This window comes from Rutidosis leptorrhynchoides, unplaced genomic scaffold (genome assembly GCF_046630445.1).
Source record: "Rutidosis leptorrhynchoides isolate AG116_Rl617_1_P2 unplaced genomic scaffold, CSIRO_AGI_Rlap_v1 contig222, whole genome shotgun sequence".
NCBI lineage: Eukaryota > Viridiplantae > Streptophyta > Magnoliopsida > Asterales > Asteraceae > Rutidosis > Rutidosis leptorrhynchoides.
Genome location: NW_027266471.1, coordinates 56719 through 83981, shown reverse-complemented (window position 1 = coordinate 83981; position 27263 = coordinate 56719). Strand labels below are relative to the sequence as shown.

Below are 27263 nucleotides of genomic sequence, written 5' to 3'. Positions count from 1 at the left end.
GTGACCCCCACCCTCATTTCTAGCCAAATTCTCTTTTCATTCTCGGATATGAAGAAAACATGTTTAATTAGGCTCTGCAAATTTTGCTCCTCAAATCTGTAACTATTTTTTGTTGTCTTTTCAATGTCATCTCTTTGGGAACGTGGTTTTCTTTCTTGTTCAATGTTCATGGGCGTGCGCACTCTTTCTTGGGTAATCTCTGTATCATGCACTCTCCCTTCAGCCCCTAGTCTCGCCCCTTGACTCTGATTACAGCAAAATTTCATGGCCCGGGCTCAACTGAACCCTCAAGTTTTTCCATTTACCTGGGCTCTTTACAAACTAATTCTAAGGATACATGGTAAACTCTCCAGTTTACAAGCATCAAGTATGACTTGACGGTGCCTTCCAAAAGCTAGTCTGAGTTGAGATTTGCAACGTAGTTCAGACATGGATCTATAGCATCTGGGACGAAGCACTTGACTGACCACTCAGCTAATTATGAAATTTATTTTTGATAAAGCAATAAAGTCTTCGTTCTGTGCTCACCGGCGCCATTATGTAGTAGAGAATACATTCCGATAAAAAAATATTAAAAAAAAAAAAAAAACTCAACAAAACCCAGACAACCCATAAATCGACGATTACGGAGCGACATAAACTAGAGGACTAGAGACCGAAGTGCAAAAATTTGGTTTCACAGGAGAGAAATCGGAGAACGGAAAGGAGTAGAGAGATTGAGAGAGAGCGAGTACCTCCGAGCTGGCGAGGAGAGGGCTTGGGGTTGAATCCCTAAGAGAGCGTCCACAATGGAAATCAAGATTAGCTGAAGCGGGAAACAAAAAACTGGGGGCAACTCTCTGGTTTTGCGCAGAGGAGGAAGGAGAGTCGAAGATCTCGACGAGCATCGGAGGAGAGAGTGGGACGATCTATACATATATTAATCTCAAAACGTCTAAAACGTCTCGGGGAAAAGGTCATCTAAGTGCATTCCGAACGGGTGGGTGGATACATAGCAAAACGTTTCGACTGCCAGTAGAAAATAGGGCCTTTATTTATAAAAATTAAGAAAAGGTCTAAAACGCCTCAAGAAAAGGTGATCTATACATATATGCCGGATGGGTGGGTCGATAGGTTTTGTTGAATGTGCAATGAGAAAAAGGAAATAGAGACGCTTGAGCGGTACCCCTATCAAAGCTGGGCGTGGAAGTTCGAATCCCCGGATGGTACCCCCAGTTCGTTTGTTAGGCGTGGAAAGTCAACCGCGGAGTCCTCAAGCGTCTTACCCGGAGTCTGTGGTGGTGGGTCCTGCAGCGCTCTCCCAGGCTTTACCCCGCTGCGAAGCGGCACACGGAGGTTTCCTGGGATACCAAAAAAAAAAAAAAAAGGAAATAGAGACTTGGCCCTGGTCAAAGTCTTCAACCAGAAAAAGGCTTGCTGGTGAAGAAATGATCAAGATCCGGCTTGCCACGTCAGCCTCTCCAGTAGCAAAGGTTCAGCATTCGACTAGAGTAAGAAGATAAAGAAAAAAAGAAAGAAAAGAAAAAATAAAAAAATATTAAAATTATCTATGTTAGCTTCGATCGTTCCACATAGAATAATTAGTATTTATATCAACGATTTCTAATTAAAATTAGTTAGATAAGCTAATTAGTATAAATACAAAATATTTAGGACTCAATTATAAAAACAATATTTATAATTGAATTGATGTAATTATAATAGATTTATAAATTTTTTAGTAATTTTCTTAAGTATAAATCCCAAATACTTGGAACTCAATTAGCAAAAAATATTTAAGATTGAATTAACACAATTCCAATATATTTAAAACTTTTTTAGTAATTTTATTGAGTACATTGTAATGTTATCTTCTTACAAAATAATGAAGCGTAGGCTGATTTACGGTCCAGCGTTGCAATTCTACGACTGACCTACACGAAATTTTGATTAGACGGCTGACAACACACTTTGATCGGACCGTAAAATTTCCACGCAGAAGTGCTCGCAGGTGCGGGTGCGCGTGCGCGCCAAAGGTGGGCCCTGCTATTGCAAACATAGTTTGATTCATCAAGACGAGAGCAGCATTTCTCGTTGACCTTCTGATTATTAACGATTGAAAACCCGAGCGGCAATCATCAGATGAGCTCACAAGAACGGATACCGCAATCACACAACTCACTCAAATAGAATCGTTCACATTCCTTAGAAATTGCAGCTGCCGACGCAGCTTGCAATCAAGCCAAAGACCCCACGAAAGCATTCTTCGCTGTCTCAAAACCTTCGCCTCGTGGCAAGAATCACTCTACTAAAATGATCCACGTCCATCGTCTCTCAAACGACAACAATCAACAGACACATACGAATAGGGGCTCCAAGATGGAAGTTGGTGACCGAGAGATGAAGCGAGTACCTGCTCTAGGGTTTTAGGCCTCTTGAGGTCAGCTCTCCTTTCGTTTTGCAGATACAACATAAGCGTCCTCCCCCAACCTTCTGGACTTTGGTGTGGCTTTCCGCCATTCAAGCTTGCAGGGAAGCAATCGAGGGGAGAAGGTGACAGTTATCGTCCAACTGGGGAATGCGTGCCATATCTTCAGTTTCTTGCCATGGCGAAAACTTTTCGCCGAAAAGTAGTTCGCACTTAGAGTGGTCATGACGATTTTTTTCAGTTTCAACCTAGGACGATTGTTTCAATTTGTAGTGTTTTTTCAATTTTGGTGTATCGTTGACCTAAAAACCACGTCTTTTCTATTAAATGAAAACCAAGTATTTTTCTTCCATGCGCCCGTTTTTTTCCTTTGGACAATTGACCTTGAAAGTTAGACGTACCTAACTATGCATAGTGTTTGCCAAATACGAAAGAGAAAATAATAGCTAACAAAAATCCACATTTTCAATTCTGAAAGTTGAGAAATTGATGGATTACTTGACGATTATAAAATTATTACAAAGTATGGTTTTCTCCATTTAATTTTATGTTTTATCGTAGCTCATGGAAATTTTTTGTGAGAATTCGTAGTTGAAGTGATTATTGTCCGTTTAATTGATAGTAGGCATACGGTCTCACCGCATGTTGATGGGACATGCAGGTGGGTCAAAGAAGATATGTCTATAAGGGACTAAGGAATTTCTTGCTTAAGCTAATTATAGAATCTAACCAAAAATGAGCTAAGTATGATTTTATTTAGAGAAACTAATTCATTCTTATGTTATATAGTTTTAGCAGTAACCTTTTTAAGCGGAAGTTTAGATGACCTTGACCACAAGTGAATGTGGTCTCGACAGATCATTTTCCACTCCATTAATGAGGCACTCACTTCAATTAAAGGGGAACATATACAAATAAGCACATTGGTTGCTAGATGACAACGTAGTTACCCTGTAAATGGATAGTGTTCATATCTAATTTTACAATCCAGGATACGGCAAAATCATCGAGTGGATTCAATCAACAAGTGGATAAATATACTAGATTGTAATCAGGATTTAACCCATTCTTCCCTCATGTAAGTTTTAAGTTGTAACCAGTTAGATGTAGAAGCTGCTCAATCCCCAACCTATTTACCAATGCACGTTTGTTGCTCCCTTGTCACCAACACGTTCTCTCAGGCGTTCACGATAACTCAGACTAAGCACGTTTGTTCAAATTCGTGAAAGGATGATTGAATGAAGGGAAAGGTTTGTTATCGGAAATCCTAGTTGCGATGGATTAGGGTGAGGAGAAATATTCACAGTGCAAGATTGAATGAAGGGGAGAATAATGCATGACGCTCGGGGAACCTGAATGAAATCAAATTGACATTTCTTGTCAAGTCGTTATGTTTATTGTTCTGTGAAGTACATATGAATGCAAGCTTGCCATTAAGAGTCTTAGCCCGCTTAATTGAGCCCTGGAGAACATTTACAACATGAACTTGCTTTGCAATGGCAAAGAAAGGATCCATATAGCTAGGCCCTTTACTATTACCACAATTGTGTTGCTGTGATCATAAACAAATGTTTTGGCAAATTAGTGAAAGAAAAAAAAAAGAATCCGGGGAAAAAGATATGAGAATCTCATCATTTAGCAAAAATTACGTGATCAAGATAATACTCTAGCATAAGCATATTATCAATGTGTTGAATATTCTCAAGGAGCCAAGGCATTTTTTAGAAATAACACTTGAAATTAGCCTATCAGAAAACCTTTTCCAGTCAATTACTGTTAAGAAAACCTAAAGGTTTCTAAGTCCTCACGATCATGGGACTGAATCGACATAGTTCCTTCTTCTACTCTTTTACATGTTACACAATTGTTTTTGTCGAAAGCTTAACTGTTAGGAACGGTACCCACAGTTTGGTAAGCATGGGCCTTAACATTCCCCTCAATATCAGCTATACTCTATCCAGTACGAAGACATAACCACATTGATGAGGATAAGCACAATCGCTGAAAAGAGGAGCACACTGACCAAACGAAGAGGGATACAACACGAAATCATGAGTGGAGCACCTAGACCATGTTAAACACTCAATTGTTGCCAAAAATTCATACTATCAAAGAACTTGCACAAAATGCATATCAAGCATACTCCTCAAAAGGATATTCAAATGTTACACCATGAAAGAATATTGATAATAAGAAAGAGTGAGTTTCCTCGATAACTAAATATTCTCTCTAAATTCAAAAGGCTATTACAGATTTTAGACTGAAGATAATTCTGGTAAGTTCGATCAATCTATATCCTCTATCAAAAACTAATTGTTGAAAGAAATATGTACCCAAAATTCTTTACTCTCATCCAGCTACAATACCTAAACAAAGAGACAAAGGTTCTTTCCACTTGTACTGAAGCTGATTTTCTGTGCTTCAGGCTACTCCATGTTGTTACTGCCAAACCCTGTTTAGTCATGCTGAACATGGTGCCACATACAGATCCAATTTTCACTTTATCTAAAATCTGTGGTACCACCTAAGAATGGTGCAGTATGCACCCATTATCCCATAAACAGGAAGAGAACAAATGATTTCATACACCCCCGAGACTGTTCCGCACATGCAGAAATCATAAGCACTAGAACTTGAACCCGTCCACAAAGATAACATCAGGTCGATATGGTAATTCAGTGACCCTGGAGGAAATGTATGCATTGTACCAATCAGTTACCGCGTGAAAAGTTTGCAAATTCAAAGCAGGTGATGAAGAATTGTTGGCTCCTCGATCCACTGTGGCATCAAGAGAGATAATGTTAGAGAGAGATAAAATGAAATGAAGAGCAGAGAAAACAGAGAGAAAAGCAGAAAGAGTCCACATAAAATGACAGATAATCAGCTGGCAGGAAAAAACCACCTGTCCAACCAGATTAGTCTAGACTCCAGATCCTCAAAACTTTTGTTCTCATCCTTCCCAGAATCTAGGAAATACATAATCAGCCAATTGCAGTTTCAGTTTAGCCAGAATTTCAAGCGTCGCAATAACCATTGGTTCTGCACAGCCATAATCAATTATGAATGAAAAGAGCTACCACAGAAGACCACCAGTCCAACTGAATTTATCTGGAATCTAGATCTTTCCAATCCGTGAGTTTCCTATCTTTCCCAGAGTCTAGGAGATAATTAATCACTTGTTAGCATATTCAGCTTTTCATTATCACTGATCCCCTAACTCTAATAGCACTCAATTAATTCCATATCTAAAAATGCATAGCAATTGTATTGCACTCCCCTAACAAAAATGACATAATTTCGGAGCTCCATAGCCATTGATCCTCATCACATCCTGCTCTGCCATATAACTGTATAAAAGCGCAATGTCGAATTCCCATGACCATCAGTAATTTCCAGATTCCGATAAATTGGATTCTAACTGACACAACTAGAACAGAGACGAGCACAAACAGATCGATCAAAAGCATAACCTGATCGCGTCGCGACTCTCCTGGTTTGACGACACGAATCGACCCGATCAAATTACGAACCGGATGCCGCTTACCCTGGTCCACATCATTTTTTCCAACAAATCATCGCTCCCTGGACTCTGCCCTCTCCTAAACCCCAACTTGCGGCCACCCCCGCCCTCGGCGATCTGGAACGCGCCGTCCTCCAACACCAGCATCTCCTCCTCGTCTTCGCTCCTCCCCATCACGCCGTCCAACCTTTCCCCTCCCACCGCCATCCCGATCCTCTCCGGCGACATCTTCGGCAGCCCTCCCCTCGCAGATGGAGCTCTCAAGCGTGAAGCACCGGAAACATGCTCCCCCGCGGCCTCCTCCTCCGCCGTCGACGGCGGAGAGGAGGTCGAGGTGGCGAGTGAAGCCGTTGCCGAAGGAGGCCTCCGCAGGAGTGGGGGCCGGACGCTAGGTTTCGGGATAAGGGGAGGTATGACCGTACGAGGAGGGAAGGATCGGCCATCTTTTCAGGTGAATCGAAGTTGCCGTCGCGGTGGAGTAATTACTAATTATAATCCATTTTCTTTTGCATGATAAAACGGCTAACGTAAGGTAACAAATCTAGAGGACTTCACTATCTTTGATCGTCAAAATTCTGAATCATACACAATATGATCAGTACCTTTGATGATCAATTTTTTTTTTTAATGAATGAACGTAATTATAATGCATCCTGTGCCCAAAATTTCGGAATTCTACTTACAAATTTATTAAAAATCTCATTAAATTGATGACAAAGAGTTTTTGTACCAACAAGATCAAAGAAGTATCTCAATCGCAAGGGTAAAATAAAATATATGGTTATAGATACTACTTTTTTTAATCACATATAAATCGCTACGAATGTCAAATCAAAATACAATTCTAAAAAGCAACATGATTTTTTTTCCTTATGCCTCAAAAAAAAAAAATATATATATATATATATATATATATATAATGCAAAGAAATGAATTAAACATTAAAAAAGATGTCCAATTTCCCTTGGACGACGCTCTTATGACATCGGCTTTTCACTTATATTACTAATTCTAGAGCACTTTGTCGCGACCTAAATTTTCGCGGGTGTGAACCACCTAAAACTAGGTTAATGGACCGCTAAGCTTTTACACTTAGCTCGGGCTCTCCCAAGCCCATACCAAATCGCGACCTAGGTTTAATTCTTTTTAACATGCAAAAGATGATTATCTAGGAGTCGCCACTAATCGGTTTATGGTAGGTCGATTAGACACCTAAGTAAAATAAAGGGAGATTTATTTTACTCCTACGAACCAGAGACTAAGGGTACGGGGACTTGGTTACATTAGAATTTTCTAATGCCCTTTCGGTACCATTTCTTTTTAATTTTTTAAAATGTTTTTGCAAGCAGCTGATTTATTTTAACCTAAATTACTATCATGCAAATGTGGTGACCACACGGGTGCTCATCCATTATTAAAGCAATCAAATAAATTGCATCACACAAAGCAAGCAATCATTTTTTTTTTTTGGATTTTCTTAAAAATTAGAATGATTTTATGAAAATGCATTTTTAGACCAAATGACTTAATCTTATTAATATGCAAATTTTAATTAAATGGGCCTATTATGCAAATTAACATGCACTCATGACCTAATTTTACTAATGACATGCAATGCGATGCAATGACATACAAAATTATTTAACCTAAAATGACATGCAAGCTATATGTCAAGCGACATTTATTAAATGACATAATTTAATGACGGGCAATTTCTAATTAGAAATGAGCCTAACAATAATCACTAAAATGACGTGCATTTCATGGACTTAATTTTATATAACGTGCACATGATTTTTCTATTCTAAAAATGAAATCTATTCCTAGAAATTGCAACTAATTTATCCTAAGACAAATTTTATGAAATTCGAAATTTAAAAATGCAAAGGATGATCTAGCCAGATTAAGATTCTATCCAATTTAAACTAGGGATTAAGTTATATCAAATCCTAATTTAAACTAAGACATTATCCAAATCTATGATGCAATTTATCTAATATGCAATGACATGCGGAACATGCCCTAATTCTATATGACATATGCATGATATTTTATATCTTTTGTTTTTTATTTAAAATTCAAAATTTAAAATTGCCACGTAATTAAACATGCAATTAAAATCCTAACTTAATGCATTTTTTATATTTTCTTGAACTAAAATCGATATCCTAGATATGCAAGATAACAAGAAATATTCTAAAACAACCTAAATCTTAATTCAAAATTTTTTTTGGGTTTTTTAGTGATCAAGCACTTATCAACTAAACATTAAATCTAAACAGTCAATATAATCACTCAATAAAGGATCAAGATAATTGAAAAAATAACCTGTCGTCTCACAGGTTAAATTAACAATTATTCTAACCCTAACTATCACAAAAACTCAAAATAATTAAAAATCTAGTCCGAAGTCTTACGGACCAAATTAAATAATTATCATGATTTAACAATTGAGATTCTACCAAAAAAGCCCAAAAATTAAAAATAATTAGAAAAATGATCCGATGTCTCTCGGATCAAATTAATAATTACATTAATTTCGGACAAAATCCCTACGGATAATGCATACTAAATTCACAAATATTAACATCAAATATTACAACTTAAATAGATGAACTAAAAATGAGATAAAATAGAACAAAATAATTAAAAGAAAAAGCTAAACCACCTAAAGAAAGAGGGGCTTGCTGCAGCGTTGATGGGTGCCGGACGGACGGTGGCCGACGTCGGGACTCTGGCGGTAGCTGGCGGACAGCGACAGTGAGGGGCTCGAGCTTGGAGCAGCGGCAGAGGCGGAGCTGGACCGCGGGTCACTGCCAATTGCGAACAGCGGGTGCTGTGCGGGGGGTTTGGATCCGAGCGGCGTCGGCAGGGGGAGTCACGGACGGCTGGGCTGGCGTCGCGGGCTGCTCGCGAAGGAGGCGCGGCGGTGGGCGTCGGAGGCGCACGGCAGCGACGTCGAGGGGTTGCTGCGTTGGCGGCAAGGTGCGGCAACGGTGCTCGCGGTGGCGCAGCGGCGTCGGGCTTTCGGAGAGTGAGATCGGCGGCGTCGGTAGGGCAAAGCGGCGGCGTCCAGAGGGCAGCAGCGCGGGCGGCAGTCGAACCCACCGGGGAAGAAGAACAGTTCTTCTTCTTTTTTTTTTTTATTTCTTTCTCCCTCCTCCTGTCTCCTCTCACGTCACTTTCTCTTTGTACTTCTCTTTTCTCCCCTTTCTGCAGAAGCTTTTTTCCTTTTTTCCTGCTCTTCTCTCCTGACTTTTTTTCTGAATTTTTTTCAAAGAAGCCCCCCCTTCTTTCTCCACATACCTGATTGCTTTTTATAGGTGAAAATAGGTAATCTTCGTAGAATATTTTATCTCGTTTTTTCAATATACACGAAGATAATCTATAACCTCCCGATCACTCAAAATCTTCTCATTTTCCTTATCTCTTGAATATCTCTAATGATTTTATTGCTTATTGATAAAGATGATATTGCAATGCGGTTTTCTCAATCTTCAAAAAAAAATCATCAGAATATTGTATCAAATTTCAATTTTTCACAAGATAATTGATTTGCAAAAAATAATGGGCTTGGGCTAATTTGCTCATTTCATGGGCTTAGTCCGACCTGCCAATTTAAAACCCGAAAACACCAATTCGACCCATCCGCTACCGATCCAGTAAAATGCAAAATATGCAAACTAAATGCAATTAATATATTTTTTTTCAGGGATAAAATTAACCCCTAATTTTTTATGCAATAAATGACTAAATAGATCGCCAAAATTTAGGTGTCAACAGCTGCCCCTCTTTGAAGGTGAGCTCGTAGAGGTTGCCTTCAAAGACAAATTGAGACCTAAATTTTGACTATGCAAATGCATTGAATGATTTGATTTTTTTTGTCGGGAAATGTATCCCATTTTTAAAATGCAACTCATATGATGCATGTAAATGCTAATGCAAATGCATGATGTAAAAGGAAAGAGCGTACCTACAATTACTTACCAGTCAGTGCGGTAGAGCATCTTGAGGTACATGAGAAGTCCATGTCTACTCTACAAGTACCTAACTCTCACTCAGGTTCCTTGAAAAGCGTAACAGGCAAGAACATTCACATCCAAAGTGAAATGTTGGACAGAAAAAATTGAGACATCCAGATCCAGACTGAGATGTCTAATTTTTTGGAAAATGGTAAAAAGAATTACCTGGAATATCTTACCTTCAAGGAGGGTAGAGTGATTCAAGATGGTGTTACATGTCCAGGACCCGTACCATTCTACGGTCGCCTGAATAGTAACATGACTTTGCAAAGAGACCGCTTTCCTAGGACCCGTACCATTCTACGGTCGCCTAGTATGACAGTGTTTGGTTGTGTCTAGGACCTGTACCATTCTACGGTCGCCTAAACGGGGATTTACCTTTCAAGACCCGTACCATTCTACGGTCGCCTGAATAGGGAAATAGGTTTTGTCTAGGACCCGTTCTATTCTACGGTCACCTAAACGGGGATTTACCTTCCAGGACTCGTACCATTCTACGGTCGCCTGAATAGGGAAATAGGTTTTGTCTAGGACCCGTTCTATTCTACGGTCACCTAAACGGAGATTTACCTTCCAGGACCCGTACCATTCTACGGTCGCCTGAATAGGGAAATAGGTTTTGTCTAGGACCCGTTCTATTCTACGGTCACCTAGACTGAGGTTTTGCTTGGCTAGGACTCGAACCATTCTTCGGTCGCCCAGCCTTGCAAAAGAGATCAACTGACCAGGACCCGAACCGTTCTTCGGTCGCCTTAATCAGATTGGCTCTGGAGGAAAATCTTTGGGGGACAACTCAGTCGAGTGTCGATTAAAAGGGACTCTGGGCTACAAAAGCACGCCAGGTCGATAAAAGAAATCCGGGCTACGGAAGCACGCCGATTTGGTATAAATGGACATCGGGCTACGAAAGCACGCCGGGTCAATGAATGGGACTCTGGGCTACGAAAGCACGCCAGGTCAATATAAAGGACACCGGGCTACTGAAGCACGCCGGGTCAATGAGAAAGGGACTCTGGGCTACAAAAGCACACCAGGTCAATATAGAGAGACAGCTTGACCGAGTCAAGTGTCGATAATGGGTAGAGATATACTTACCTGATGATATCTCTGATTCTTTGGGATATGTCTTTTGGAAATTAGATATCCTGTGGAGGCCTTTCACCTCCTAATATCATGAAACATTCTGAAAGGAACTTGAATTACCTGTCAGACGTGATTTAGAGCAAAAACTGATATGCATTCATTAAAGAGATAAACAATCTAAGCTACTCTAGAATGCACATTTCAAAATTTAGTGAGGTTTTCATCAACTCAATCGGGGTTTATGCATAATGACCTTTGCATCACCCAAATTTCCATTGGAGAGAATTATCATTTAAGACAATCTTCACTCATGACATGGATTTCTTAAGAATACTAAACGAGAGACTTTCAGTTAGAAAGGACTTTCACTCACTCTCATTTAGAATGGTTATTTTATGAGAATCACTCAATTTTATCATATTGACATGGGTCCGAGTATTCTCACAAGCAGTACAATCTTACCAATCTGAGAGGTCTTTAACAGGGACCATAATGAGGGCTTGGTCAACGGCTTAACAAAAGGACTCTTTGAGTCAAAGCTATTGAATGAACTGTCTTATAATCATCTCCGGGTTTACAAGTCAAGAACCCTGCAAAATGAAAAAGAAATAATCTTGCTCGCAACTTCTTCGAGCGATGCTTATAAACATATGAACTCCTACGTTAATTCAAGTGCCCTAATCTAAAGAGACTTTGTAAAGGATGTAACGTAGGCTAGGTTCATGGGTTGAGAAATGACATGATCATTAGGCTCAAAATATGTGTTAAGGGTGAGAGTTGATGATCATCTTGGCATTGCCACCAGTTTTCTTGTTCACCATCAGGGATTGTCTTCATGAAATGCCCCATTGATTGTAAAAACTCAACATTTGAGCTCTTTGAGTATTACTCCATTGGGATTTAATTCTAGCAATTGACAGTCATCTATCTTGACTCTCTTTTTTTCATTTATGGGCATTGGCCTTGCTTTTACTAGGCACACCGCTTTTTCATGCCCCTAGTTCTTGTTCATTTTTTCTTCACTTTTTTTCATGGGCATTGGCCTTCCTTTTACCAGGCACACTGCTCTTCACTTTTTTTCATGGGCATTGGCCTTCCTTTTACCAGGCACACTGCTTTTTCATGCCCCTTAATTCTATTTTGATTTCTATGCATGTGTCAAGCAATTACACTTTGAATGACATTCAAACTTTCAAAGGTCTTCATATGTCTCTTGTCTTGCCCCAGTGTGGGGGATGATCACCAACTGGGTTTAAAGAAATAAAATTGCAGGCTCAAATGGGCTATGCAAAGGATATAAGTGTATGGGATAGAGAAAGAAATGCTCTTCATCATCCTAAGGCACTTAAACTAACACATGAATTCAATGTAATAGCATGACTTGAAGATTGATGCAAGTGAGAGCAAGAAGATTTCAATTCATTTTCCTCACCTCAGGATGCCATTTGATCTCTTAGTTGCCCCGATGTGGGGTGATTCTTGACAGGGGTAATTTGAAAAGAATCTCCACAAGTGTATAAGGCTCAAAAGGGTTAAGCAATGGATCACCTATAGTGTTTGGGATAGAGAAATAAACTGCCCCTCATCATTTCGGTCATCGTACCTTTTGCGAGAGAACTCTTTACCTTGTAGATATGGAACTTCCTACACTCATCTCACAAGTGTATAAGTAGGGGACTGTGTATAGGGTAAGGCTTGCCTTTCATCATACTGACACGTCTCATTCAGCATTCTTAAGCATTGATGTCACTCCATTAAATTGTCTATCTTGACAAATCTCCACATGAAATTGGTTAGCTAAATCAATATGAAAATTCTCTTTTCAAATGAGTCCAGCAACTTTAAGCATGAAAAGTGTTTGTGACTTCAAAACAAACAATTTATTGCACTCAAAACATGGTTTTAAGCATTCATTCAGGGGATTGCTCTAGAAAGGGATTGTTGTCTTTTATCAATCAAAAGTGAAAATTCGCTTTTTGATTTGATGAATACTCCGTTCTTGCTTTTGCCCCTGCACAAGAGAACGTGCATGAATAGGATACTATGCAACTCAAAGTAAATTCAAATGACACAACCATTTTGGCTCGGATCGAGATTTTGTCTCAGTCATGTCACTACTAGAATCTATAGTACCCCAATTCTTCATCTGCAAGGAAAAGAACAAAAGTGTCAATTCCGAAATTAATTATATTCATGAACGCAATGTATCCATTTCATTCAAGACGGATGATCTTCTTTTGACTTGTTTCATCATTTTCTCATGGAAATGAGAAACTTCATTTGACCTTCGAGAATGACATCTCACACAAATTGTTATGAGATGTGCCACATATCACACTTTGGAGTCCATATGATTTTCTTCACTCTTGGGAGATGTCATCAAGATCAATTAGGAAATGATCATTTGCCCCCACGTCTATTTTTCCTCTCGGATGTATGTTCCCAAATCAATGGGCCTACTATCATTGGAAATTGATGCGTTATTTTCAAACGCCTCTCTGTTATGCTCTGAGACATGAAGTAAATGAGTTAGAAAAACAAACAAAGGTAACCTAATGCATGCTTTTTGGAAATGGCTTGAAAAGTGATTTTTTATTTATTTATTTATTTATTGTTCTTTTGGATTTTTTTTTTTGGATGAGGAAGCATGAAGAAGCCCAGTCCTCAGAATTCTCCTTGGATGATATTTTCTTTTCATTGTTGGATATCGTCACCGAGTTGGTTTGATATACCCCATCATGTCCTCAAAATTAGAAATAAAATTGTAATTTCATCAGATGAATTACATTATTGGAATGGAAATTGTGATTCCTAAACCCCCTAAAAGAGAAAAAATCGAAAATGATTCCTAAAAAGCGAAAACTAATTCCTAAAAAGCAATAAGAATTCCCATGCAGGGGAAGATGCAACTGAGCATGCCCCTAATTAAACAAGGAAAGTGAACTACTTAGGACTATGAATCATGTATGCTCGAGTTCTTCACCCTCCTTGCTCGTGTGATGCGAACCCTTCAAGTCAGAGATTCTTCCTTCTAGATATGTCACGAGTCTCTTCATGGTGGCATCAAATTCAGCTACCTCGGGAAAGTGAGACGATTCAAAAGTTCTCTTGGCTCTCTTCTTCGAGTCGCAAATTCTTATTGAAGATGGAGTACCTATGTCATCGTAGCCTTTTTGCTTGATGAGAAAAGTCACAGTAGTAGACAATTCATTGACTTGATTTTGGTGGTGTGCAATTTGCTTGTTCATATTATCAATGATACGGTCCAGCGCCTCATTTCGATCCGCCATTTTAGCTCTCGACCGTGTACGGATGGGTGAACGAGATCGCTTCATAATCACCTAATAAAAAAATAAATGGGAACATGTAAGCATGAAGTGTAAATGGAAAGCTAGTCCATGACAACCATTTAATTTTAATCAAGAAAAGTCCACATATGAAGAGGATTTCCTAAAAACAGACTAGGAAAATAAAGACATGGGACGCCCCAATAGGGACGAAATTTCCTAAACATGAACTAGGAAAAGCTAAGACATAAATTGAAAACAAATTTCCAATTTTTATTTTCCAAATGATTCATTGTATGGCAATTCATTTCATTTTTTAAAGGAATTAGATCAAATGACTATCCTAGATTGTCATGGACAAACCAAAAGCATGACAAAATAAATTGCGTGGTATAGGGATAGAAAACTTACTTTACCAAGAAAAATCAACGGCAATCACATAGACATGCACATGAAATGTGAGGCTCGATTTCTGTCTAAATGGCTTAACAAGGTGGAGCTAAGAGGATAATCTGACCGTTGCAGTCTCGCATTAACGTGTCAGGTCCCCCTAACTCCGGCTCAGTCGAATGGAATACCCAATAATCACGCAGTCTCGCGGATATGGATAAACACATTCGACACCATGAAAGAAATTTCGGGGAAGAGAAGGTCAACCTCTACATAGCAGTCTCGCTTTGGAGGAAGTATCATTCTCAACACCATCCTAGAAATCCTATCGCAGCCCAGGTCCGACCGCAGGTTGTGTGTGCAAAAGTGTAGTGCTAAAGCAATAAAGCATGCACAACAGTTTGAATGCAAACAACACTTCTATAGTTTTAATTCAAACATTCATCCCTAACTCCAACCTGCAAAACAAGGGTTAGCAAAGACTACTCCCCTTATACCTCCTATCTGCAAGAACATTTAACACCTTAGGAATGTTAGGGACATACCTGGGATCCTTGCTGCCAAACAAAAATATTTTTTTAAAAAGAAATTGGCCTAAGTCCACTAAGAGTTTTAACTCTAATTGTCCCCAGCGGAGTCGCCAAGCTGTCGCGACCTAAATTTTCGCGGGTGTGAACCACCTAAAACTAGGTTAATGGACCGCTAAGCTTTTACACTTAGCTCGGGCTCTCCCAAGCCCATACCAAATCGCGACCTAGGTTTAATTCTTTTTAACATGCAAAAGATGATTATCTAGGAGTCGCCACTAATCGGTTTATGGTAGGTCGATTAGACACCTAAGTAAAATAAAGGGAGATTTATTTTACTCCTACGAACCAGAGACTAAGGGTACGGGGACTTGGTTACATTAGAATTTTCTAATGCCCTTTCGGTACCATTTCTTTTTAATTTTTTAAAATGTTTTTGCAAGCAGCTGATTTATTTTAACCTAAATTACTATCATGCAAATGTGGTGACCACACGGGTGCTCATCCATTATTAAAGCAATCAAATAAATTGCATCACACAAAGCAAGCAATCATTTTTTTTTTTGGATTTTCTTAAAAATTAGAATGATTTTATGAAAATGCATTTTTAGACCAAATGACTTAATCTTATTAATATGCAAATTTTAATTAAATGGGCCTATTATGCAAATTAACATGCACTCATGACCTAATTTTACTAATGACATGCAATGCGATGCAATGACATACAAAATTATTTAACCTAAAATGACATGCAAGCTATATGTCAAGCGACATTTATTAAATGACATAATCTAATGACGGGCAATTTCTAATTAGAAATGAGCCTAACAATAATCACTAAAATGACGTGCATTTCATGGACTTAATTTTATATAACGTGCACATGATTTTTCTATTCTAAAAATGAAATCTATTCCTAGAAATTGCAACTAATTTATCCTAAGGCAAATTTTATGAAATTCGAAATTTAAAAATGCAAAGGATGATCTAGCCAGATTAAGATTCTATCCAATTTAAACTAGGGATTAAGTTATATCAAATCCTAATTTAAACTAAGACATTATCCAAATCTATGATGCAATTTATCTAATATGAAATGACATGCGGAACATGCCCTAATTCTATATGACATATGCATGATATTTTATTCAAAATTTAAAATTGCCACGTAATTAAACATGCAATTAAAATCCTAACTTAATGCATTTTTTATATTTTCTTGAACTAAAATCGCTATCCTAGATATGCAAGATAACAAGAAATATTCTAAAACAACCTAAATCTTAATTCAAAATTTTTTTTTGGGTTTTTTAGTGATCAAGCACTTATCAACTAAACATTAAATCTAAACAGTCAATATAATCACTCAATAAAGGATCAAGATAATTGAAAAAATAACCTGTCGTCTCACAGGTTAAATTAACAATTATTCTAACCCTAACTATCACAAAAACTCAAAATAATTAAAAATCTAGTCCGAAGTCTTACGGACCAAATTAAATAATTATCATGATTTAACAATTGAGATTCTACCAAAAAAGCCCAAAAATTAAAAATAATTAGAAAAATGATCCGATGTCTCTCGGATCAAATTAATAATTACATTAATTCGGACAAAATCCCTACGGATAATGCATACTAAATTCACAAATATTAACATCAAATATTACAACTTAAATAGATGAACTAAAAATGAGATAAAATAGAACAAAATAATTAAAAGAAAAAGCTAAACCACCTAAAGAAAGAGGGGCTTGCTGCAGCGTTGATGGGTGCCGGACGGACGGTGGCCGACGTCGGGACTCTGGCGGGAGCTGGCGGACAGCGACAGTGAGGGGCTCGAGCTTGGAGCAGCGGCAGAGGCGGAGCTGGACCGCGGGTCACTGCCAATTGCGAACAGCGGGTGCTGTGCGGGGGGTTTGGATCCGAGCGGCGTCGGCAGGGGGAGTCACGGACGGCTGGGCTGGCGTCGCGGGCTGCTCGCGAAGGAGGCGCGGCGGTGGGCGTCGGAGGCGCACGGCAGCGACGTCGAGGGGTTGCTGCGTTGGCGGCAAGGTGCGGCAACGGTGCTCGCGGTGGCGCAGCGGCGTCGGGCTTTCGGAGAGTGAGATCGGCGGCGTCGGTAGGGCAAAGCGGCGGCGTCCAGAGGGCAGCAGCGCGGGCGGCAGTCGAACCCACCGGGGAAGAATGAACAGTTCTTCTTCTTCTTTTTTTTTTATTTCTTTCTCCCTCCTCCTGTCTCCTCTCACGTCACTTTCTCTTTGTACTTCTCTTTTCTCCCCCTTTCTGCAGAAGCTTTTTTCCTTTTTTCCTGCTCTTCTCTCCTGACTTTTTTTCTGAATTTTTTTCAAAGAAGCCCCCCCTTCTTTCTCCACATACCTAATTGCTTTTTATAGGTGAAAATAGGTAATCTTTGTAGAATATTTTATCTCGTTTTTTCAATATACACGAAGATAATCTATAACCTCCCGATCACTCAAAATCTTCTCATTTTCCTTATCTCTTGAATATCTCTAATGATTTTATTGCCTATTGATAAAGATGATATTGCAATGCGGTTTTCTCAATCTTCAAAAAAAAATCATCAGAATATTGTATCAAATTTCAATTTTTCACAAGATAATTGATTTGCAAAAAATAATGGGCTTGGGCTAATTTGCTCATTTCATGGGCTTAGTCCGACCTGCCAATTTAAAACCCGAAAACACCAATTCGACCCATCCGCTACCGATCCAGTAAAATGCAAAATATGCAAACTAAATGCAATTAATATATTTTTTTTCAGGGATAAAATTAACCCCTAATTTTTATGCAATAAATGACTAAATAGATCGCCAAAATTTAGGTGTCAACACACTTTTTCTCCCTCGAGTGGGGATGTCATTTACCAAAAAATAAATCCAAGGTATGTGTTTTCTCTAGTGTCATCATCACTTGAAGTGGCAAATTCACGGCGCATGTGACTTGCTCTACACGCTTGTTCCATACTTTATGGACAGATAATCATGTTAAACGTGCGCAAATGTAAATCGTTCTCAATTGATTGTTTTATAGTGTTAGTAAGACGCTTTTCGGGAAATTTTATAATGCTATTCTCGATTTAAACTATGTGTTAAAGGAGAGTTATTCGGTAGAACCCGATAGAGGAGATTTATTTTGGGAGTTTTCTTTCCTTTTTCCATTTTCAATTCGAAAAAATCATTTTAAGTAGGAGCCGATTTTCAGGGAGGAGATGGACATCTTGTTGCGGACTGCCCTTTTTAGCTTTCTTCTTAGCATTGTCCAACCCGTGTTTGGAGTCTTATACATTTGGACAGCTATTGGTTTATAAAAGCGAGTGTTGATTGAATTTGATACTTATCACAAATGTAAGTGCGTGTGGGGGCGAGAGCGAGAGCGTTGACAAAGTTTGCATTCGTCTATTTACGCATAAAGTGAAGTTGTAGTTTACATACAAAATTGTCATGGTCGAGACCGTTGACCTTAGTCCGAGGAGCATCTCCAGCGCCTCAAGCATGAAATGCATCGGACAAGAGTTACAAGAGTTGCAATCGTTTCTGGTTAACTGGGCACAAACAAAATGGCTGAGGTGTGCTTTGTTGGATGCATGACTGGCTGTGGTCAAAATGCATAGCAGGCTCTTTTCAGTCTCACAATTGCAGCGTAAATTCTTGCTTCAGCTAATTGATGGAAAAGCATTGAACTCAAATCAGTCCCTTTCTTTACATCCTTGTCCTAAGAACAGTGGTCTTATCCCGGCTCAAGTGTCAAACAGTAAAGGGAAGCCAAATAGTGAATACATAGTTCAAATTAGATTCGTCTACTTAGTTTCCTTCTCATGCAAGAAACTAGTGGAGAATGCATTGTGAACAGAAGCAATTGGAATCATATGTGCGTTAACTCGTTACGTATTTGCTTATCAAGAGACTATAATTTCTAAGGGAGTAAATTCATAGTCGGATGACTTCTATTTAGGGGTGAGCACGGTTCCCGGGTAACCGGGAACCGGGAACCGAACCGGAGGAGGGTCCAGTTCGGTTCCCGGTTCTAAAGAGGCCGGTTCCGGTTCCCGGTTCCCTTTTTCTGGGAACCGGCGTTCCCGGTTCCGGTTCCGGTTCCCAGAAAAAGGGAACCGGGAACCGGTCATAATTATAAATAAAAAAAACCCTAACGTCACCCCCGCAAGATTCCCCCCCTCTGCGGATTCTCCCCCCCCCTTTCCCTTTCTTTTCTCTCTCTCTCTTTCTTTTCTCCCCTTTTCCCTCGTCACGTCACTTCCTGCCCCCTCAACTTTTTTCTTTTCTTCTCTTTCTCTCTTCTCTTTCCTCCTCCTCTCGGCCGAAACCCTACCCCTTCTTCTTCTTTTTCTTTTTCTTCTTCCTCCTCCTCTTGCTGGCTACTGCTTCATCCACCACCACACCGCCGCCCCACGCCCTACTCACCACCACCTCTTGGCCACCGAACCACCACCACCCACCGCTCGTCCGACAAGCCGTCTCGCCATTGAGCCCGACGAGCTGTCGCGCCATCCGCGCCGCCCCTCGCCGTCGTGAGCCACCACCGCCGTCCCCAAGCCACCGTCACCAGCTCTTGCCGCCGCCGCCTGAGATTAGCTTCCGGTCCGTATTGAAATGTCGCTCTCCGCGGCGTTCGGCGAGTGGCCTGGAACAGCTGGACCGGACCAGGAACCATCGCCTCTCTCTCCTCCAGGTCTACTCCACCGCGACGCGATCTCTCGAACTTTTCTTCGCGAGGCGATCGGTTTGGATCGGTAGCGGATGAGAGGTGCTGGAAATTTTTGCAGGCGAAGAGAGAGAGCTGCAAGCCGCCAAATCGCTGGTCCTGGAGTCGAAGCGCACAGCCATCAGGTCGATGGAAGAGAGGTGCTTGAGGCTCGAGTGGAGCCTGGCTTCGCAGAGCTTGAAGATCTCGGCTCTCGAATCTAAGATTGCCGCTCTCGATGCCGAGTACGACAACAATGTCCAGCGACTGAGGTGAAGCATAGACTTGTCATCATAAGATTTTGGTCGCATGTTATGGCTTATTTATGCTTGATTTTAGGGAGTTGAAGTGCGAGGTGGAGGAGCTTGAGCAGGCGGAGAAGGAGAAGGACAGATTCTACCGAGCGCAGACCGGCGAAATGAAGGATTTTAAGGAAGCTACTAACGGATTCGTCGTGGATTGCCAGATTCGCATAGAGGAATTAAGAGACGAGCTAAATGAGGTAAAAGAGAAGCTCTCTATTTTTGGATCTGTGAGCTAACGTGATACTGTGCTGGATCATTCTGTTAGCTGGATCAAAGGCTGCAAGGTGATAGCGATAACGGTGAACTTTTATCGCTTGTTTGGCTACTATACCAGAGAATGAAGAAAGATTATTTTCCCCTGTTATCTTCGCTTATGTTCGATTTTGATTTGATGAAATAGAGCTATGGTTCATCTTGAGTAGTATACGAGATAACTTGAAGATATAAAGTATCATGTTTTGATATTCTGTGACTGCAATTATTTGTGATGTGCTAACTGCAAAATGAAGTGGATTTACAAGAGTCCATGCAATTGCTTCTCCCACAATATACCGTATAGGCAGAACTAGCTGGAGATGCTTCCATATGGTATGTTGCTTGAGACCAATATGCGACTCTACACGAATGATTGATGGTGCTATGAACTGGTCTCAATCTCGTGAACTAATTCTTTACTTAGTTTTTCAGCATGGTCGTCGTGGCCACCGGCAAATCAGTACACTCGAATGCGAATTGAAAAGCCCTTCAAAGCATTTTTGTGTAATTAGTTCTTTGTGTTTGTGATTTTGTTAACGTCATTTTGTTCTCAATTTCCTTTGATTCTCTGCTTTCCTGTGTCAGATCCAAAAAAGAAAGGAGCAGTTGAGGGCTCACGTTCTCTTCCCCGAGTAATATGTAAATTGCGAAGACAGCTCACTGGTCAAGAGCGAAATGCCAAGAGCCTATGCTCATACAACATGCCTGTAGTTATTATTATGAAACACATTAATGATAAGGAATCACCAAATTATACATTAGACAATGTTTTCTCTAGAAAACTATGAAATTAGTTGTCTATTTGGATGTAAAAGATTCACATTGATGTGTATTGGCAGGTACTGAAAATGGAGGGCCAACTATTGAATTATTTTGGCTTCCGGATATTCGCACCCACTACGAAAATGAAAAAAAAAAAAAAAAACCTGTTGGAACCTGGAACCGACCCCGGAACCTGTGACAGGGTAGGTTCCAGGTTCTCGGTTCTGACGGGTAGGTTCCAGGTTCCAAAAATTGAGGAACCTGTACCCGAGGGTAGGTTCCAGGTTCCAGACGGAACCGAACCGGAACCAAGAACCGCTTACCCCTACTTCTAATGCCGTATGTTGCAAGAGCTGGAACAAGCGGCAGTCTCTCGGACTCGTCCCTGGGAAGAAAAGGCTCTCTCACGGTGGTTTCTATCTTGAATGCCATCTTCAGTTACTTGACTGCCCCCTCTGCGGATTACTGGACCTATTGCCTCCTCTTCGTCATTACCAGGTTCAGCCGGCCCAAAGAAGTGTGGGGCGGCAAGAATGTCCACTTTCTACTTCTTCTCGTGCGACATCCTGTCCAGCATCACTTTTGTGTTCCGCTCGCAGCAGGGTCTCTACGTTGCTTCCTCCATTCCCTCCATTTTCTTCCTTGTGGGGGTCGTCCCTTTCATCTCAGAGTCCCCACGATGGTATCTCGTCCAGGAGAAGATTGACGATGCCATGAAGCTTATGCTGGCTATCGCCAAAGCCAACAAGAAACACCTCCCCAACAGTTATTCTGGCATTTGATGAGGAAGTGAATGAAAACTCAAATAATCGATCCTGCAAATATCAGATGGACACAAGGGATGTGAAAAGAGGATCTCTCATTGATATGGTGAAGTCGCCCATCACTCTGATTTGCCTATTCCGGTCCACGGCAATCAACTTCCTGTGTTCAGTCGCGTACAACGGCATTAGCCTAATCGTCATCAATCTCCACCTCAACTTTTACCTTAATGAGTTCCTCAACGAGATGCCAGCAGTCTTGCTTGATAAATTCGGGAGGAAGGCGTCGGCGATTAGAACAGAGTGGTTCAGCGGATTCTTCTGCCTTATTGGAAGCTTGATGAAGTTAAGCATGATAAGGAAAGTAGTGAGGCTGGTGTGTGGAATTCTTGGGATTGTTGGCATGGCTAGCATGTAAAATTTGCTCTTCATCCACATGTCAGCGTTGTTTCCAACCACGGTGAGGAATGCAGCTCTTGGCTGTGTAGTTCTTTTTTTTTTGGTCAAAATGCGCTTTCTATTCATTTACTTAGAAAAGTTTGGAGCAATTACATCAAAAACATGAGCACTTAGTAAATCGATTAAGGCTATCGGGGGTTGATTACCTAGTTTCGGGGGAGGTAGTGCTCTCTTTGGGCTCGTGCAATCCAGTCGGCGGGCCTATTGGCGTCTTTGCTACAGTGGGCCAAAGACAGGCCCGAAAAGCTTTTCATTTTCTCTAAGATCAGTCCACCAGCCCTGCAACTTCCCAGTTCAGTTTTGTCACTTCCTGAACTGCTTGCACGAGCAACAAGCAGTCAGAGTGTACTTGGAGAGTTTTGTTCGATCTGTTGGAGAGGAAATCTAGGGTTTCCATGAGAGCTATGGCCTCCGCTTGTTCAGCCAAGGAGGCTGCTATAGTCTTTGAAAAATCGTCCACCAGACAGCCCCGAGAATCACGGCAGATGCAGGCGATGGCGCTCCTGTTCTCGGTCCCTCCTCTGTTTTCCCCAAGATCTGGTGTTGTTCGGTTAGGTCTGGTCTCCGTTTCTCCATGCTCCTCCATATCTGGTGATTCACTTTCATTCTTGACATCGGAGGCGCCAAAGACATTCCTATTCTCGGCCACTTCGATATCTTCCTCGAGAGCTGGGGTTGTTCGATTTCGGACCACATCTCTGGTCTCCTCCAGATCTGCTGCGCTTTCGGAGGCCCTGTTCAAAGCCACTTCACTGTCTTCCTCAGTCGCTGGTCTGGCCTCCTCCGGATCTAGTGCTTCGTCTTCATCCCCGACAAAGGGAGTGTCTACAACACCCCTGTTCTCGGCCACAGCTCTATCTTCCTCGAGAGTTGGTGTTGTTCTGTTCCCGGCCACTTCCCTCCTCTCCTCTAGATCTGGTATTTCGACTCCATCCCCAACAAATGAAGCGTCTATATTGATGCTCAGAGCGTTCAGTGGCGGTGGTTTCCATCGCTGCGTGTGAGTATTAGTATTTTTTGCTATTGTTTTCTTACTGTTACAGCTCGTGTGTAGTTCTCATTAAGAGCTATTGCTTTGGACAGGGTCTGATGCGGAGACAGGGGATGATGTTCGAAAACAAACCAGTTCCGATCTTTCCAAATGCACCACATAGCCGTGGCAATTAGGTTGAAATCTTAGTCACTGCTTGGGTCTTCTTTTTTCGAGTATAGCCATTCATCAATTCGTGTTAACCCACGTCTGGAAATCTAGATGTGCAGGGGACTCGCTTGCCATAACTTGACAGTCCAAGGACAGAGCAATAGAGCATGTTCAATGGTTTCAGCTTCTTTTTTACAGATTAGGCATAGTGGATCAGGTACAATTCTCCTCCTATGCAAGTTTTCCACTATAGGTATTGCAATCTGGCAAGCATTCCAGAGAAACTGTTTAACTCTCGGTAGATTGTTAGATTTCCAGATGAATTTCCAAAGGTCTGGCTTTGTTTGATGCGAGAAAGATGTTGTTGTGGTTATTGGGTTAGCTGTTTGATTTCTGTTGTATATATATTCGCTTTTCACCGAATAGGGCCCTGATTTGTTGCTCAACCATACCATTTTATCTGTTGTAGAAGGTAACCCTATGGGGGTAGCAAGGATTTCCTTAACTCTGTGGCCATCGAACAATGACCGTAACATTTCCTCATTCCATTTCACATCCCTTTGTTCTATTAAAGCCCCCACTTTCTCTGGCTCATTTCTTATCACTGGCCCACCAATAATTCCACTTTTTAACCATTTATCTTCCTTAATCGATATAGTATGTCCATTGCCAACGGCCCACATAACTTGAGGAGCTATTGAGTCTCTCCCCAAGACAATGCTTTGCCATCCTCAAGACGGTCTAGATCCTTTTCCAGCTTTCCAAAAGTCGCCTTATGGGTAGTAAAGGCCCTTCATTAATTGACTTAGAAGTGAAGAAGGTTACTGAGAAGTGCGCCAAGCTTGCTTGCCTAACATCGCCTTGTTGAAAGCTAGGAGGTCTTTAAAGTCGAGCCCTCCTTCCTCCCTTCTTAATTTTAAATGTTCCCATTTTTTTCCAATGAATTCCAGCAGCTTTGTTTCCATTTCACCACCAAAAATTTGCAATTTTCTTTTCAATAGCTTTGCAAATCGACACAAGGAGTTTGAAAATGGACATTAAATATTGAGGAATAGCCTGCACTACTGATTTAATCAATATTTCCTTCCCTGTTTTGGACAGCAAGTTATCTTTCCAACTCTCCAACTTCATGCTTACTCTTGCAAGAATCTATGCAAATATATCTTTTTTTTTAGCCTCCCCAATCTGAGGGAATCCCTAAATACTTCCCTGTTTTCTCTATTTCTAAGACTCTTAGCACTTCAGCCATATTTCTTCTCAGATTTGTGGGACAGCTCTTGCTGAAATGGATTCCTGATTTGTTCAGATTAGTGGCCTGTCCTATGGCGAAACAATATTGATGTAGGATAGCTGCCAAATTTTGACATTCCAAAACAGTGCCATGAAGGAAAAATATTGAGTCATCCGCAAAGAGCAGGTGTGATAATGTAGGGCAACAGCTGTTTAGCTTAATTCCTCTTAGAGTGCCATTCATAACTGCTTGTTTCATTAGGAGGGATAGAACGTTGGCCACTAAAATAAATAAATATGGGGAAAGTGGGTCACCTTGTCGAATTCCTCTGGTGGGCTTGAAAAAAGGTAGAGGATCGCCATTGAAGTTTATGCTGAAGATACCGTGGACACGCATTGTATCACCCATTGGACCCACTGATCACAAAATCCCATCTTAGTCAAGCATGCTTGTAAGAAGTCCCATTCGATTTGGTCATATGCTTTTTGCATATCAAGCTTTAGGATAGCTTGGAACTTACTCTTCCTCTCCCGAGTTCGCAACTTATGTAACACCTCCTGTACAATCAAGATATTGTCTTGAATTTGTCGTCCCCCCACAAAGGCACTTTGTTCTTCGGCAATGAGGCTTGGTAGTAAGGGTTTTAATCTATTTGTCATTACTTTAGAGATGATTTTGTATATAAAATTGCACAGGCTGATGGGACGGAATCGTTTAAGCTTTTCAGGGTTTAGGACTTTGGGATTGAGGGTGATTTGGGTTCTGTTCATGTCGGGGTTTAAGTATCCTGTCTCAAAAAAATTATGCACTTCGCTGAAAATTCACTGACTTAGATCTGACCAATGATTTCGGTAAAACAGCTTATTAAGCCCATCCGGTCTTGGAGCCTTGTTAGCTCCTAATTGTTGCATTGCCTCAGTACTCTCCTCTAGTGTGACAGATTTTACCAACCGCTGGTTCATTATTTCATCTACTAAGGTTGGTATTTGTTGAATGACAGGCTGAAAATTGCGAGCCCCCATTGACAAGTATAGGTTTTTGAAAAAGGTTTCTGTCATCTCCTCCAAAGGCTGATCTTCTTTCACCCATTCATCGGCTGCATTCTTTAGTAATGTAATTCTGTTTCTATTTCTTCTCGGAATAGTTGTTGCATGAAAAAACTTTGTATTTCTGTCTTTCCATTTTAACTAGTTGATTCTTAAGCGCATCCCCCAAAACATTTCCTCTTGCCGCCAAAACTTTTCAATTTCATGATTTATCCTCTTCACTGTCTCACTTTCTTTATGTACATCATTTCCATTTGTCAGCCGTTGCAATTCATTTTCAGCTCATCAATTCTTTGTTTTGCATTATGGAATCTGTTTTTACTCCACTTTGCCAACTGTTTAGCCACCATCTACAGCTTTTGTACTATATTCAGCCCTTGAGATTCCCCTTCAGCCCATACCTTTTTTTTTACTAATAGCATACTTTCCTCATCTTCTGCCCAGAATGCTTCATACCGAAAAACCCTCATTTTCTTGTCTTTTCGCGAGTGTAAAGATATTACAATAGGGCTGTGATCGAACCCTATAGCTGGTAGTGCTATGCTTTCAGCATTAGGATAAGTTATTCGCCAATCTAGATTACATAAACCCTTATCTAGTCTCTCTTTGACGAATTGATCTCCTGTTCGGTTATTTGTCCAGGTAAAAGCACAGCCCTTGGATTCCAAATCCATTAAGGAGCACTTGCCGAGAAAGTCCCTGAAAGCCGTTAACCGGTAGTTTTCCGCTCGTTTTCTGCCCACTTTTCCCATTGATACAATACTTCGTTAAAGTCCCCCAAGCAAAGCCAAGGTAGGCGGTAGTTTCTACTTGCTCTATGAATATCCTCCCATAGTTGTACTCTTTCTTGAAAAACATAAGGAGCATGTATGAAGGTGACTTGCATTTGCTGTATGGTTTCCATTACTTGACAAAGAACACTTATGTAATTGTTTGAGAATGAGTCGATTGATAGCACTACCTAATCATCCCAAAAAACAGCCAAGCTACCTGCAATTCCTTCTGGGTTCACTACGAAACAGTTCTGAAATTTCAACCTCCTCCTTAGCTGATGCACATTTTGCTCCCGATTCTTTGTCTCCATTAAAAATATAATATTGGGCCTTTCTTGAGTCACTAAGACTCGTAAAGCCTGAATTGTCAGGGGTGTGCCCAATCCCTGACAATTCCAACTTAGTAGTTTCATGACTTTTTTGGTGGCTTATTAGGGCTAGCTACCAAAGCCCACTGACATGACTTCTCCACCATCTCAATTGGGGTTTCTACCAGCTGTGTACTATCTAAATCCGGTGTTTTCGAGCTTTGCGCACCATATGGACAAAAACGCTTGCCTTTTTTGGTT

General features: G+C 40.7%; 2 protein-coding genes and 1 pseudogene across 2 annotated transcripts; 1 reads left to right on the top strand and 2 right to left on the bottom strand.

Annotated features, from left to right (window-relative positions):
- Positions 1-21617: 21617 nt before the first annotated feature.
- LOC139882055 (organic cation/carnitine transporter 4-like) lies at positions 21618-22609 on the top strand (annotated as a pseudogene).
- Positions 22610-23751: 1142 nt separating this feature from the next.
- On the bottom strand, positions 23752-24327 carry LOC139882054 (uncharacterized). Its single transcript, XM_071866431.1, has one exon. It carries the CDS (start codon positions 24325-24327, stop codon positions 23752-23754), a length of 576 nt encoding a protein of 191 aa, XP_071722532.1.
- A 1944-nt stretch (positions 24328-26271) lies between these two features.
- Positions 26272-26673, bottom strand: LOC139882053 (uncharacterized). The gene has a single exon (XM_071866430.1). It carries the CDS (start codon positions 26671-26673, stop codon positions 26272-26274), a length of 402 nt encoding a protein of 133 aa, XP_071722531.1.
- Positions 26674-27263: the final 590 nt, after the last annotated feature.

Bases quoted from the DNA above. Each gene is read 5' to 3' on its own strand.
- LOC139882054 (XM_071866431.1), bottom strand. From the start codon at position 24,327: ATGTGGGCCGTTGGCAATGGACATACTATATCGATTAAGGAAGATAAA.
- LOC139882053 (XM_071866430.1), bottom strand. From the start codon at position 26,673: ATGGGAAAAGTGGGCAGAAAACGAGCGGAAAACTACCGGTTAACGGCT.